We start from the raw sequence: 13,643 nt of genomic DNA, 5'->3' as shown, positions 1-13,643 counted from the left end.
ACCCCCACCCCCCTTTGCCCCTATACCGACCAGACCAAACCATTCCAATCCCATCAATCTCTTCACCTCTAATATGTGTTTGTTTTGTACTCTTTCTTTCATTCATCTCTCAAAACCTCATACCTTATTTATCATCTCCCCCTTTACTAGCCTTTTCTTCCCCCTTTTTTCCCCATCTTTTGTAGCTAGGTCTTTTCAACTCTCTTCCTAGCTACTAGTATTTCATAACATGATGAACATTACACATATTTCTTGATTTTGACTTATCCTTTTACTTCAGAGCTCGTCCTTGATCCGCCTCTTAATTCTTCGATCCGTATTTTCTGAGTTAAAAAGAAAAAAAAACTTATAAGAAATGTCACTTGACATGACATATTCATCTTCCTCAGAACGTGTTTGCTATGTTCATTGCAACTTCTGCAGCACAATTCTTGCGGTACACTTCTTTAATTTAATTTGATTTGAAACCCTTTTTGCTAGTTTTGAAATGCATGTTGGCAAATAATTTTAGATCGAATCATTAGAAGAAGAAGTTCATTTTTAAAAAATATAATATGATGATGAGTACAAGTTCAAATTAAAGTTTACTTGTTCCAATTTTGTTTGGATTTTTTGAAAGCAAATCTTTTGAAATTCAACAAAATCTTGTTAAAATGAACTCTTCCTTTTTTAGTATAAGCGACAAGGGTTAGAAATATGTGGAGATGATTTCTTCTACGGTCTCTCAACTAATAATTATTATTTCAAAAAGTCATTTTTTTAATTGAAAAAAATTAAAATCAAGAAGAAAGATGACTTCTTTCCTAAGATGATAACTATTAGTTAAGCGAGAAATTGACTCAAAGATATGATGTAATTGGAGAAATCTTGCTTCAAAGTGTTATAATATTTTCATATTTTATGCTAATTTTCAAATAATTGAAAACAATCTTTCATTATTTTCTCTTTTATTCTTCTTTTCCTTGCTTGTTTTTTTGAAGGTTAATGGAAGGAAATATAAATTGAGTTGAGATCCAGTTAATTGGTTCCCAAACCCTATCTAACAAGTCGCTAGACAAAAAAATATATTGTACTAGCTAGTTTGACTAGAAACAAGCTAAATATTTAATTTCATATACTCTATATGACTAGATCTCTATATATAAAATATAGGACTAGGGTTTCTTGTGAATAGTTTTTTAAGGATTTAATTAATTAATTAATTGTCACGATTTAACAAGCTCGTTATTTATATTCCTCATAATTTGGTTATCATTTTGTTTTTAATTCTCTTACCAATTAATTGATCGATCCTCTTTTTCCTCATCAGGTTCGTAGTTCGTACTATACTGCACACGCTGATCATAAATAATTGTACTAATTCTTGAAACAATCAAATTCTTTTTCATGAAAATAAAAATTGGAGTATGCATTTGTCCACTGGATAATAAAAAGATAATCCTCTTACAATAAGATATATTTTTCTTTAATTTATTTTCCTCCTCATTTTGACCATTCTTTGATATTATTACTAACATTTTTTTAAATCATTATATATCTTTTTCATCCATTTATGAAAATGTAGTTACGTTGCTTGATTTGAAGAGACAAAATGAAATTGATGATGCTAGAGTTTTACATCAGAAAAAATATTTACTTTGGATATCACATATTTAATTACTTTTTTTACTAATATAAATTATTTTAAATATATTTTCTGATTATGTGTATTTCATGATTTTTGTTGTGGTCATGTCATTTTCCTAGTTTACTCACTTTTCTGGTGACTGAGTAAATGGTCAGAAAAAGTCGATGAGAGAGCACCGAAAGAAAAGGAAAAGAAAAGAGATGAGTCCAAGAGCCTACTTTAAAGGAAACTCCTTATAGTAATTTCGGGTTTGTTTTCTTACATGAGCACTCAACTAATATTTATGTATTTCGAGAAATCACTTTTTTCTTGATTTTAAGTTTATTCAATAATAAAATAGTTGATTGACCATATGAAAAATCAACTTTAAAAATGTGTGAAAAATAAGTTTTGGATGTTTTCTTTTTGGTTTTCCATCCGGTGTCTTACATTGGAGCCCGGCAAAATTTGGATTCACACAGGAAGTCTCACATTGGGGTAAAGCGTTTCCTAACAAAGGCGACTTTGTACCCAAGGAGGCTTGAACCCAAGACCTCTTGGTATAAAGAAGTTTCACTAAGAAAAAAAAATGAATTTTCGTTTATAAAACACATAAATTGGAGTTGAGGGGTAACTCACTTGGGGAGCTTAGTATGCTTAAAATTTTATTTTAGATCGCAAGTTTGAATCTTATCATATGTGTTATATATTCTTGAATTCGCTAACTACAATCCGGCTATGCCATTAGATTGAGATTGTCACCTTCCTATTTGATATTGTTATACCATCATTAATTTACTCTGTTATACTGAATGGACGAGGTAGTAATAGATTCAATCATTACTATAAACCTATTGCTAACTATTAAGTCCAAGTACATAGAATGTATGTTTCAATTTGCCAAATCTTGCAACTGCAAATAGTGAAATCTCGTTAGGCACAAATTAATAAGTACTCTATAAGGATTATGCATTTTTTTTTTTTAATTTTCTGGACAAAAGTGAGCACTTGTATGATGTTATGTTTGTCAATAAAATAGTAAATTAATTACTCAATTTTGTTTCTATTGTTGTTGTTGTATGTCAGGTTAGCATTCCATGCAACAGTATGATGACAATAGTGACAGTAAGGTGTGGACACTGCGCAAATTTGCTTTCTGTTAATATTGCACCTTCCCTTCAGTCTCTCCCCATTCAAGATTTACAGGTATATTTTACTCTCTTCGTTTCAATTCGATTCTTGTGATCTTAAATTAAAAATATTTCAAATGTACCAAGATGCCGTTTAGTCTTATGGTCTTAAATATGCGAAAGGAAAGAGGCACTCTTTATAAATTGGACTAAAAAGAAAAATATGACAATGATTTGAAACGGAGGGAGTATTTAGTTATTCTAGAATCTTTTTAGTGTTTGCCTTGTACTTATTTAGTTAAGTCTTACAAGAATATGTGGAAATACTTAGTTCAATTTCAAATTCTTTATTTCTAATACCTTAGAGAGTCTATGTCGTTGAGACATAATATAAAATTTTAGATGAAATAATCACACAACTTAACAGAGACTTTCATATATATATATATATATATATATATATATATATATATATATATATATATATATATATATATATATATATATATATATATATATATATATATATATATATATATATATATATATATATATATATATATATATATATATATATATATATATATATATATATATATATATATATATATATATATATATATATATATATATATATATATATATATATATATATATATATATATATATATATATATATATATATATATATATATATATATATATATATATATATATATATATATATATATATATATATATATATATATATATATATATATATATATATATATATATATATATATATATATATATATATATATATATATATATATATATATATATATATATATATATATATATATATATATATATATATATATATATATATATATATATATATATATATATATATATATATATATATATATATATATATATATATATATATATATATATATATATATATATATATATATATATATATATATATATATATATATATATATATATATATATATATATATATATATATATATATATATATATATATATATATATATATATATATATATATATATATATATATATATATATATATATATATATATATATATATATATATATATATATATATATATATATATATATATATATATATATATATATATATATATATATATATATATATATATATATATATATATATATATATATATATATATATATATATATATATATATATATATATATATATATATATATATATATATATATATATATATATATATATATATATATATATATATATATATATATATATATATATATATATATATACTAATTGGTATATGCAAACTATATGTAATTGTATAGTGTATAATGTGTTATTATGTTGAATTAGCAGAGACAAAATGAGTCAAGTATTGAAGATGGGATGAGTAGAGGTTATGGGTCATCATCCTCTTCTACAAATTCATTTCACAGATTTTCTCCCATTCCTACTGATCATGATCAACCTAGATCCCCTCCTATTCGCCGTAAGCGCTCTCTCCCTTTCTCTAATTACTTGTTCACTATGAGATATTAATTTTATGTTCGCACTCTCTTTTTTAAAAATTTAAAAGAGGGACTTCATGAAGAACATACATACCTATGTCACATGCGTGTCTGATTCTTTTTAAATTATTACCTAACTACTAGAATGGTTTGAAAACAAGTTGAGTTCTTTGATACTAGTGATTTTGAACCTCTTCAACCAAAGAAGAGCAATTGTGTACCATCTCATTATTAGCTGGGTCCAATTGTGTACAATCCATCAGTTGATTGTGACATTACACTTGTACCCAACTCATATGTAATACCAGTATCTTGAAACATAGGGTAAGTACTTCTGAATTCCTTGCTGCACCCTTTTTCTCTTAGGTCCTTTCTTGGAATAAAAAATGATTTCTTAAAAAAATACTAGTGTGTCACACCTAGGATTTGAAACTATAACCAAAAAGTATAACAACTTTTGAACCACCTTTGCCATTATACTAGAATCTTCGCTTGTGTCAAGGAATTATCTTATTTGACATAATACAATTTTCCGCGAAGGGGATTCAATTCTCCTTGCGTCTCTTTACTTATATCAAGTTGAAATAAACTCTTCTTAAAGCTAGCTAAGTAATCAGTCCGCTCTTAATTAATTTCAGGTGCCAAAATGGTTAAATTAAAAAAAGATTTTCAGCTATACATTGAGAAAACTATACAATGTGAATAGATTTTTTAATTTTATTTTATGCGTATGTATTAGCTATTGAATCTCATTTAATACAAGAATAGATTTCCCCTCTAGTGATAGAGGGGTCAAAAAAATGTTTTAGGTTATGAGTTCGATTTCTCCTGAAATGTTTATAGGTGTCTAAACCAAAAAAAATATGTATTTCAACACATGATAAATACATTTTGATGTGAGATTAAATTAGGTTTTTAAATTAATCTGAGATCTCTAGTTAAAAATGGATGAATCACAATCATTCATCGTAACCCACGCTAGTAAGAAGAATATGAGTACTTATGTTAGTTAAAACATCTCTAAACTCTTGGGCACTAACACTTTGACAAAAATTAAATTCTGACCATCCAATCACCAATCCAAAATCTTGATCGAGACAGTGAGTTAAATGGTCCAAAACATAATAAATTCTTTAAAAAAAAACTACACAACCAAATTAGGGACAAATGTATATTCTAGCACATGACAAATATATATCATCAATTGTAACCTTGTTTTACCTAAATTTACCCATACCTTATAGTGCATAAAATATCATGATTTTCATGATCATACAGTAAAATTATGTCAGTTGGAAATAACAAACTAATGTTATCATAACCTTTCTAACAAACATCATCTAACTCTCTAAAGGCGAATTCATAATTTATTATATATAATGGCATAACACAGCTAGCTGAAAAAAGTTGGCTAGCTAACGCACAATGACTCTTCTCTAATAGGGGTTTGTTTCTTTAAGTTCCATCCAATCCATTATAAAAAAAGTGTTGCTCGCTTTCTCTCAGCCCCTAGCTAGTGGCTCATATATATAGTAATTGATATTCCTACGTGCTCCTCCTTGCCTTCCTACAACGGTTTCGACTTTCAAAATGTTATAATTATATGTTCAAATGTTTGTTGAAAACTTTGCAGCACCGGAGAAAAGACAACGTGTACCTTCTGCCTACAATAGATTTATCAAGTAAGTAAAAATAATATAATTTTAAGTAGCATATACATTAAATTAAGAAATGTGTGAATTAGATATATATATCTATGATGTTGTTAATTAATTCAATGTGTAGGGAGGAGATCCAAAGGATAAAGGCAAGCAATCCTGATATTAGCCACAGAGAAGCTTTTAGCACTGCTGCCAAAAATGTAAGCTATATATTACATACATTTTTAAAACAATAGAGATTTTCATGCTACATGAGAATTGAAAATAATTATTTCAGCTCAAAATAACTTTTGCTATGTAGGCTGAGCCATAAATGAAGAAATTAGAACGAAATGAAAAATGCAATTAAATCTAAATATATCAAAACTGTATATTAATAAATACATGAAGGACAGGATCGATGTAGAGTGTGTTTGATACAAAGAAAAATATTTTTTTTAAAAATAAATAGATTGTTTACTTATTTTATTGGGATTCTATACATATGCAAGATATCAGTAGAGAAGTCATTTTTCTGAGTTTTAGTCTGACTAGTAATTTTATGGGCGAAATGGTATGGTAGGGGCAAATAAACAGAAGAGGCACTAAATAGAATAGTGTGACTAAATAACTTTATATTTATGTGAAAAATTTAATTACCTTTTTTGATATTTTACTGTATGTTTTTGCAGTGGGCACATTTCCCTCATATCCACTTTGGACTCAAGCTGGATGGCAACAAACAAACCAATAAATTGGATCATGCTGTTGCAGGAGAGGGTCCTCAGAAAACCATTGGTCTATATTAATTAAATAATAAATAATATGATCTAGCTATATTATGATCACAAATATAATATATATATATTATATGATTATATAGGTGAGATATATTATATATATTATATTAATCTCTCCAAACTAATAAACTGTTTTTAGCTCTTTCAGCATCATCCCTTTTAGGGCCTTGGATTCCTTGTTTTTTTATTCGTATTATAAGTTGTAACTATTAACTATGTTTACTCCAATAATATACGCTTGTTGATTATTATTATTAGTTTATTACTCCCTTGCACCTATTTGTCTCCGCCCCTAATCTAAATTAAGAATGTTAATTGAACTAGGACGTGATGTGATACATGTTAGTTTTCAATTACTCAATATTAATATTTATCATAGAGATTTATTAATAGTTATCTTATAAATAACTTGATTCTGAGTATTTATTCTTAACGTGGTCAGTATATCAAGGCTGGCTTTAAATTTTTTGGGGGACTTTTCAGTCATATGGTATTCAAACGCCAAAGGTTCGAGTAATTAGCCAACTAGGTGTTCATAATTTGGGTAAAATCGATTCAAATAGAAAATTAAATTTAATTAATTAAATAAATTGATATTTGTTTAGTTTTGATTTAATTTGGTTAGGCTTGCATTTAAGTTTTAAAATATCGATAAGATTTGCTTTAGTTTGGTTTTATTAAAACAAATTGAATAAAAAATTGAACCAAATCGATAAGTTATATCCATAAATTTCATAATATATATATATTATACTTTTTAATGAGAATTTCGTTTATCGTTAATAAGCATTACCCCTTAAATTCATTTATGAAAAGAAACTAACAACCAGATTTATATGTTTCTTATCATCTTTATACACTTGATTAAAGCTTACATCTATTAAGAGATTCCTCTATAATTCAAGAAAATTGTATCCACCACAAAAAAAAGTTAATGATAGATTACAAGTTGGAAAATGATGGATTTCTTTTCCTGATTATAAGGGGAAAAAATAAAAGAAAGAAATATCAGTTTCTTTACACCGAACTAGACCAACAATAACCAAACTCAATGGATACAAATTATATTTGATTTGATTTTAATAATTAAAAAATATTTAAATTAATTTGGTTTTGATTTTACCCCAAATTCAAACCACGAACATCCCTAACTGGCCTACTATAGGGGAAATATTTAATTTTCAAATTTTAAAGCTTAAACTTGAGATTTCTTACTAAGAATAGAGAAATTTCAATCAGGTGATTAGAGACACACACATGAAAAGAGAGAGGGTACCAACAAGGAATGTAGTAGAGTGGTAAATACTCCTTCATTCTTAATCAAGAGCTCTCCTTTGGATATGGAGTCGCGTTCGTTTGGAAGCGTTCTACTTTTCGACGTAAATCCAAATTTAATCGAGCTCTAATATGGATACCAGACACCAGATGGAAAAAGAAAAAAGATAAGAGAGAGGGTGTTGATAGTAACAGTTCATGATATTCATGAGTCAGAGTCAAATCAGATTCGAAATTTGATCTGAGAAATGAAGGGATGGGACCAAATAAACACCGAATTTGATGGCTCTGCTAAACTAATTAATATAAAACTTGTATGGCGTTGCACCAGCTTTAAACCAATTTGGTTTTGTCTCAGCAAAAGTCATGCACGCCATTACTTACCATTTAAGGTATCAATAAATACCATATTCTAAATTCAGTTACGATAACTAATTACACCATTTTTGGAATATCTCATTACGTCTTTATGTCTTTCTCTATTCCAAGGATCACTAATTCATTAATGGAGTTTAACATAATATATATATATATATATATATATATATATATATATATATATATATATATATATATATATATATATATATATATATATATATATATATATATATATATATATATATATATATATATATATATATATATATATATATATATATATATATATATATATATATATATATATATATATATATATATATATATATATATATATATATATATATATATATATATATATATATATATATATATATATATATATATATATATATATATATATATATATATATATATATATATATATATATATATATATATATATATATATATATATATATATATATATATATATATATATATATATATATATATATATATATATATATATATATATATATATATATATATATATATATATATATATATATATATATATATATATATATATATATATATATATATATATATATATATATATATATATATATATATATATATATATATATATATATATATATATATATATATATATATATATATATATATATATATATATATATATATATATATATATATATATATATATATATATATATATATATATATATATATACCCTATTAACGGTTATGATTTCTTTGTGTTTTCTTCTTCTTCTTCTCAATTGGATTTGATGCTCTTGAGCCGAGAGTCTTTTGGAAATAGCTTCACTACCTGCTCGAGATAGTGATAAGATATGCGTACACTCTACTCTTCCTTGACCTCACTTATTGATATTAAACGGGGGAGAATTATTTAAATCTCCTATTTCAAAAATAATATTTCTGAGCCAAAGAATAGAGTAGACCAAGTAAAATGTTTTTAACGCAAAAGACATACTCAAGTCACGGCTGCAGAAATATATATAAATTATAACCCTAGCTTTATTTTCATTAGTATCATACAAAATATATATATATATATATATATATATATATACCCTATTAACGGTTATGATTTCTTTGTGTTTTCTTCTTCTTCTTCTCAATTGGATTTGATGCTCTTGAGCCGAGAGTCTTTTGGAAATAGCTTCACTACCTGCTCGAGATAGTGATAAGATATGCGTACACTCTACTCTTCCTTGACCTCACTTATTGATATTAAACGGGGGAGAATTATTTAAATCTCCTATTTCAAAAATAATATTTCTGAGCCAAAGAATAGAGTAGACCAAGTAAAATGTTTTTAACGCAAAAGACATACTCAAGTCACGGCTGCAGAAATATATATAAATTATAACCCTAGCTTTATTTTCATTAGTATCATTATTATTATTATTACTATATTGTATAACCTAGCAGATAGCTACCAAGATTTATGTGCTTTAAGCATTCAAGAAATGAAAAGACCACGTACTATAAAGTATCAATGACTTTTGACAAGAGTGGACACAACACAATCATGGAACCCTCAACTCACCTTTAATTATTTCTTTTTGGCCTTTCTTTATCAATAATTTGATCATCTTTTAAGTTGCAATTTCTTTTAGTGTCAATTACTATTTTTCTGTTTCGATTTATTTGTACTATTCTTTACGATTATTTATAAATTTAATACAATAAAATCAACCTTTTCATTATAAAAGACATAAAATTAAAAATAAATTGAGCTAGTGAATCAAATCTCTCAAAAAGATACTGGTTGTGACTTATGAGTGGTGAAAAAAAAAATTCTAGTTGGAAGTTTTCTCTTTAATATCATATTTTTTTAAGAAAAATAGTTATTTATGTCATTCACTAAAAGTTTGATTCGACTCATCTATATGCTTTTAATTGAGGAATATATTAGGCGTTTTTCCCTTTTTTTATTATTATTTTTATTTTAAAAAAAGGTGTTGGCTTTAAGCTGCAGAATCTGTAACGTCAAATCATGTTAGTTGGTATTTTGGAATTTAATGAGGGGGGTGGGGGCTATAGTACTCAGTCTGATCAGTGTGTAAAAAGATTGGTAGGTTTCTGAGGTATACTTGCTTTGATATTCATTTAGAAATTCTCCTGTCAAGACACTATCCCTAAATTAAAGGAGTAGGAATGGATCGGTACGAAGCATAATAGATAATAATTTCGAAATAAAATGTAAGATTATTTTATCTCAACGTGATAATTGGGGTTTGCCACAAAGGTGGCCAACAATCCATCTGATGCATTGCGCTAAAAAATGTGCCCTTTGAGTGCCGGACTCGGTACTTAAGCATTAGGTGATCAAGGGATTCCTTTTGATTCCACTCTAGCTTGGATTGGAATTTATATATATGCAATTTCATTTTCGTTCTAGCACTACATACATTTTTTTTAATTTACCTTTAAATGGGAGTGAAATTAATAAACTTAAGTAGGGAATAATCCATGGATTATAATCTAGACATAAAAACATCATCGATCGATCAGATACTTAATAATTCCACTTCAATTGTTTACCATATATATACTATCCCTAAAAGATGAACTTAGAGAATAAAAATGGCGTTAGGTTTGATTATAATTTTTGAAAAAAATATTTGGGGGTGTTGCATTAACATAAGGAAAAATCACTTCATATACACATTTAAGAGTAAATATTACGGGTTTTAAATCTACTTTTAAATTTTTTTTGCTTATAACAAATTATTTACGGGTTATGACATATCAATTAAATTTAATTTAATTTTAATATCAAAGTATATTTATTTAATAAATTATTAATCTATTTAAAGGTTTTTATTATTAATTAATAATAGGTAATTAATTTGATTTCACTTCCTTTTTTTAGAACTAAAATTTTCAGTTACCCAATTTTAGGCATTTTCTCCATAAACGTTTTCTTTCCTTGTTTACCGTTACCATCCCCATTCGTCAATCCCACCCCCCTCTCCCACGCTTATTCACTCCTACATGCCACAACCCACTATCCCACTTTCACCATTGTTTCTCATCAAGTCTAACTTCAAAATAGTCCGCCCCCTCCCCCACGATTATTCATCATCATGTTTAAGAAACACATTGAAACTCCTCGAAAGAGTCCCAGATTTGATGGAACTTCAATTGATGATATTCATGCTCCATCGTTCAATATATTATCCCAAACACCCCCGCCTAAAACTGTTGAAATTCCGGCGACCGGTGGTTCCTCTCGATCGAAGAATCAAAAAGATAAAAATAATGAAGCAAAGGAAAGTGCGATTCCAGCAAATCAAAAGGGGAAGAAGAGGAAGGGGAAAACACTTGTTGAAACCCCTCCTGATTCTGATTCTGATTCCGATTCCGATTTTGTTAGTCAACAAATGTTGAAGTTGCTCAAACATCAAAACCATCTACAAGAAGAAAAACAAAGAAGAAGGAATCGGAATTACCAAAATACAAAAACCCCAAAAAATTGTAAGGGTAAGTACTTTATTTAATTTATTTTCACATTACTCAAAATAGTTATTTTTTATATCACATTATTGTTATTATTGTTTTCAAAACAGTTGTTTGTGTGAAATTTGTTCCAAATCTAAAAAAAAATGTTTATGGATTTGACTATAAAATTTGGGTGAAGTATTTTGTACGAATTATGAAAAAAATGTTTTATGGATTTGACTATAAAATGATATGAATTATGTATTAACATTAATGTTATTGTATCTTAATTGTGTATAAACATATGGACTATCAACAATGGTGTTTTCAACATGGGAGCTGTTGAAATCGATGCAAAGTACCATCGTGAAAGGTATGCCACAATCCTGTGGCATTATGAAAAAACAAAGAATGAGGATGGAGCGATCACTACTGGTACGGTTGCTAGCAAATTTGGTGGACCTCGCATAGCAAAATAACATGTTCCGGATACCACCAATTATCCTACACCAAGACCACCGACAAGAAATTTGAAATAGTTCATTGCAGCTTCTACTTTTTAAGAATAACATATTATTTTTTTAAACTTTTGGATAATTTTTTTCTGTTTAAGTATTTTATGATATATAATACCATATGTTATCTTCTATACAAATACCATCTACACATGAATTAATATTTGGCTATTATAATTTCAGAACATTGGTATTATACAGACTTCATACAAATTGGATTCACTATTTTAAAGTATCATTGTGTTTCTAAGTAGTAAACTCATTGGATGAAACGTGTATGAAAACTAATTTATACATATATGACTATGATTTTAATATAAGGGGTTGGATATTGTATGAATCGTGATATGATTTTTATATACAAATGTTATAAATTGTGTTTTCACATTTGTCTGATTCTCTTTTGAATCTTCATATGGTATGAATGATTAAATTGGTATGAAAATGATATCAATTGTCAAACTAGTGGTTTTTTCTAAAAATGATATCATGCAGTTTGTTATAATGTTTGACTACTATAATTTCAGGACACCAGAATTATACAGACTTCATACATTTAGGATACACTATTTTAAAGTATCAGTGTGTTTCTAAGTTGTACACTCATTGGATGAAACGTGTATGAAATATAATTTATATGTATATGAGTATGACTTTAATATTAAATCTTGGATATTGTATGAATCGTGATATGATTTTTATATACAAATGTTATGAATTGTGTTTTCACATTTGATTATTTTCTGTTCTACACATGTTGTTTGAATGAAAACTGAATTAAATTTTGATTAATATGTGTATGACCATAACTTAAGCTAGAGTTGGAATGAAACATGAATACAATTGGCATGCAGTTTGTTATAATTTTATTTATAATATGACACCAATTGAAAACCAAATTAATATTCATGATAACTTACATTAAATACTCGGATACCAATGAACTCCATAACTACCTTCTTATAATTATCACTAATATATACAATATCTTTAAACTAGAATAAATTTTATTGTAACAGTATGCATTCTGTATGATTACTGAATGAACAGTATATTAAACACTAAGCTATAGTGCACTTCAAACCAATTATGTTTCATATCAAAACAAAACATTAATATAACCAACAAAATAAACAGTCATTAGTTTTGCACAGGATAATTTGAACATGTCTTCCTATTGTGGCCAAACTTGACGACATCTACTGCAGGTAACTTTAGACCTTTTGAATTTCACTCAGCAAATCGCTTCCAGCGTTCAAGTTGCGGTCTTCCTACCGTTA

At 26.7% G+C, this 13,643-nt stretch overlaps 2 protein-coding genes across 5 annotated transcripts; both read left to right on the top strand.

The window, feature by feature from the left end:
* Nucleotides 1-35: 35 nt before the first annotated feature.
* On the top strand, nucleotides 36-6,966 carry LOC102581691 (putative axial regulator YABBY 2). Of its 4 annotated transcripts, none has more exons than XM_015315124.1 (7): nucleotides 351-436; nucleotides 1,783-1,875; nucleotides 2,693-2,812; nucleotides 4,121-4,256; nucleotides 5,909-5,957; nucleotides 6,061-6,136; nucleotides 6,608-6,966. In XM_015315124.1, the coding sequence occupies exons 3-7, from the start codon at nucleotides 2,714-2,716 to the stop codon at nucleotides 6,722-6,724; spliced, it is 477 nt and encodes a 158-aa protein (XP_015170610.1). In that variant the 5' UTR covers nucleotides 351-436; nucleotides 1,783-1,875; nucleotides 2,693-2,713; the 3' UTR covers nucleotides 6,725-6,966. The 4 variants fall into 4 exon arrangements, with proteins under 4 accessions (XP_015170608.1, XP_006361110.1, XP_015170610.1 ...); XM_015315123.1 differs by having other exon boundaries at nucleotides 353-436; nucleotides 1,747-1,875; XM_015315122.1 differs by lacking the exon at nucleotides 1,783-1,875 and having other exon boundaries at nucleotides 36-436.
* Nucleotides 6,967-11,493: 4,527 nt separating this feature from the next.
* Nucleotides 11,494-12,327, top strand: LOC107063349 (NF-kappa-B-activating protein-like). The gene is made up of 2 exons (XM_015315115.1): nucleotides 11,494-11,890; nucleotides 12,188-12,327. The coding sequence occupies exons 1-2, from the start codon at nucleotides 11,494-11,496 to the stop codon at nucleotides 12,325-12,327; spliced, it is 537 nt and encodes a 178-aa protein (XP_015170601.1).
* Nucleotides 12,328-13,643: the final 1,316 nt, after the last annotated feature.

Source organism: Solanum tuberosum, unplaced genomic scaffold (assembly GCF_000226075.1).
Source record: "Solanum tuberosum cultivar DM 1-3 516 R44 unplaced genomic scaffold, SolTub_3.0 scf00345, whole genome shotgun sequence".
In the NCBI taxonomy this organism is placed as follows: domain Eukaryota; kingdom Viridiplantae; phylum Streptophyta; class Magnoliopsida; order Solanales; family Solanaceae; genus Solanum; species Solanum tuberosum.
The sequence above is the reverse complement of the archived record's forward strand: the minus strand, read 5'-3'. Positions and strand labels throughout refer to the sequence as shown.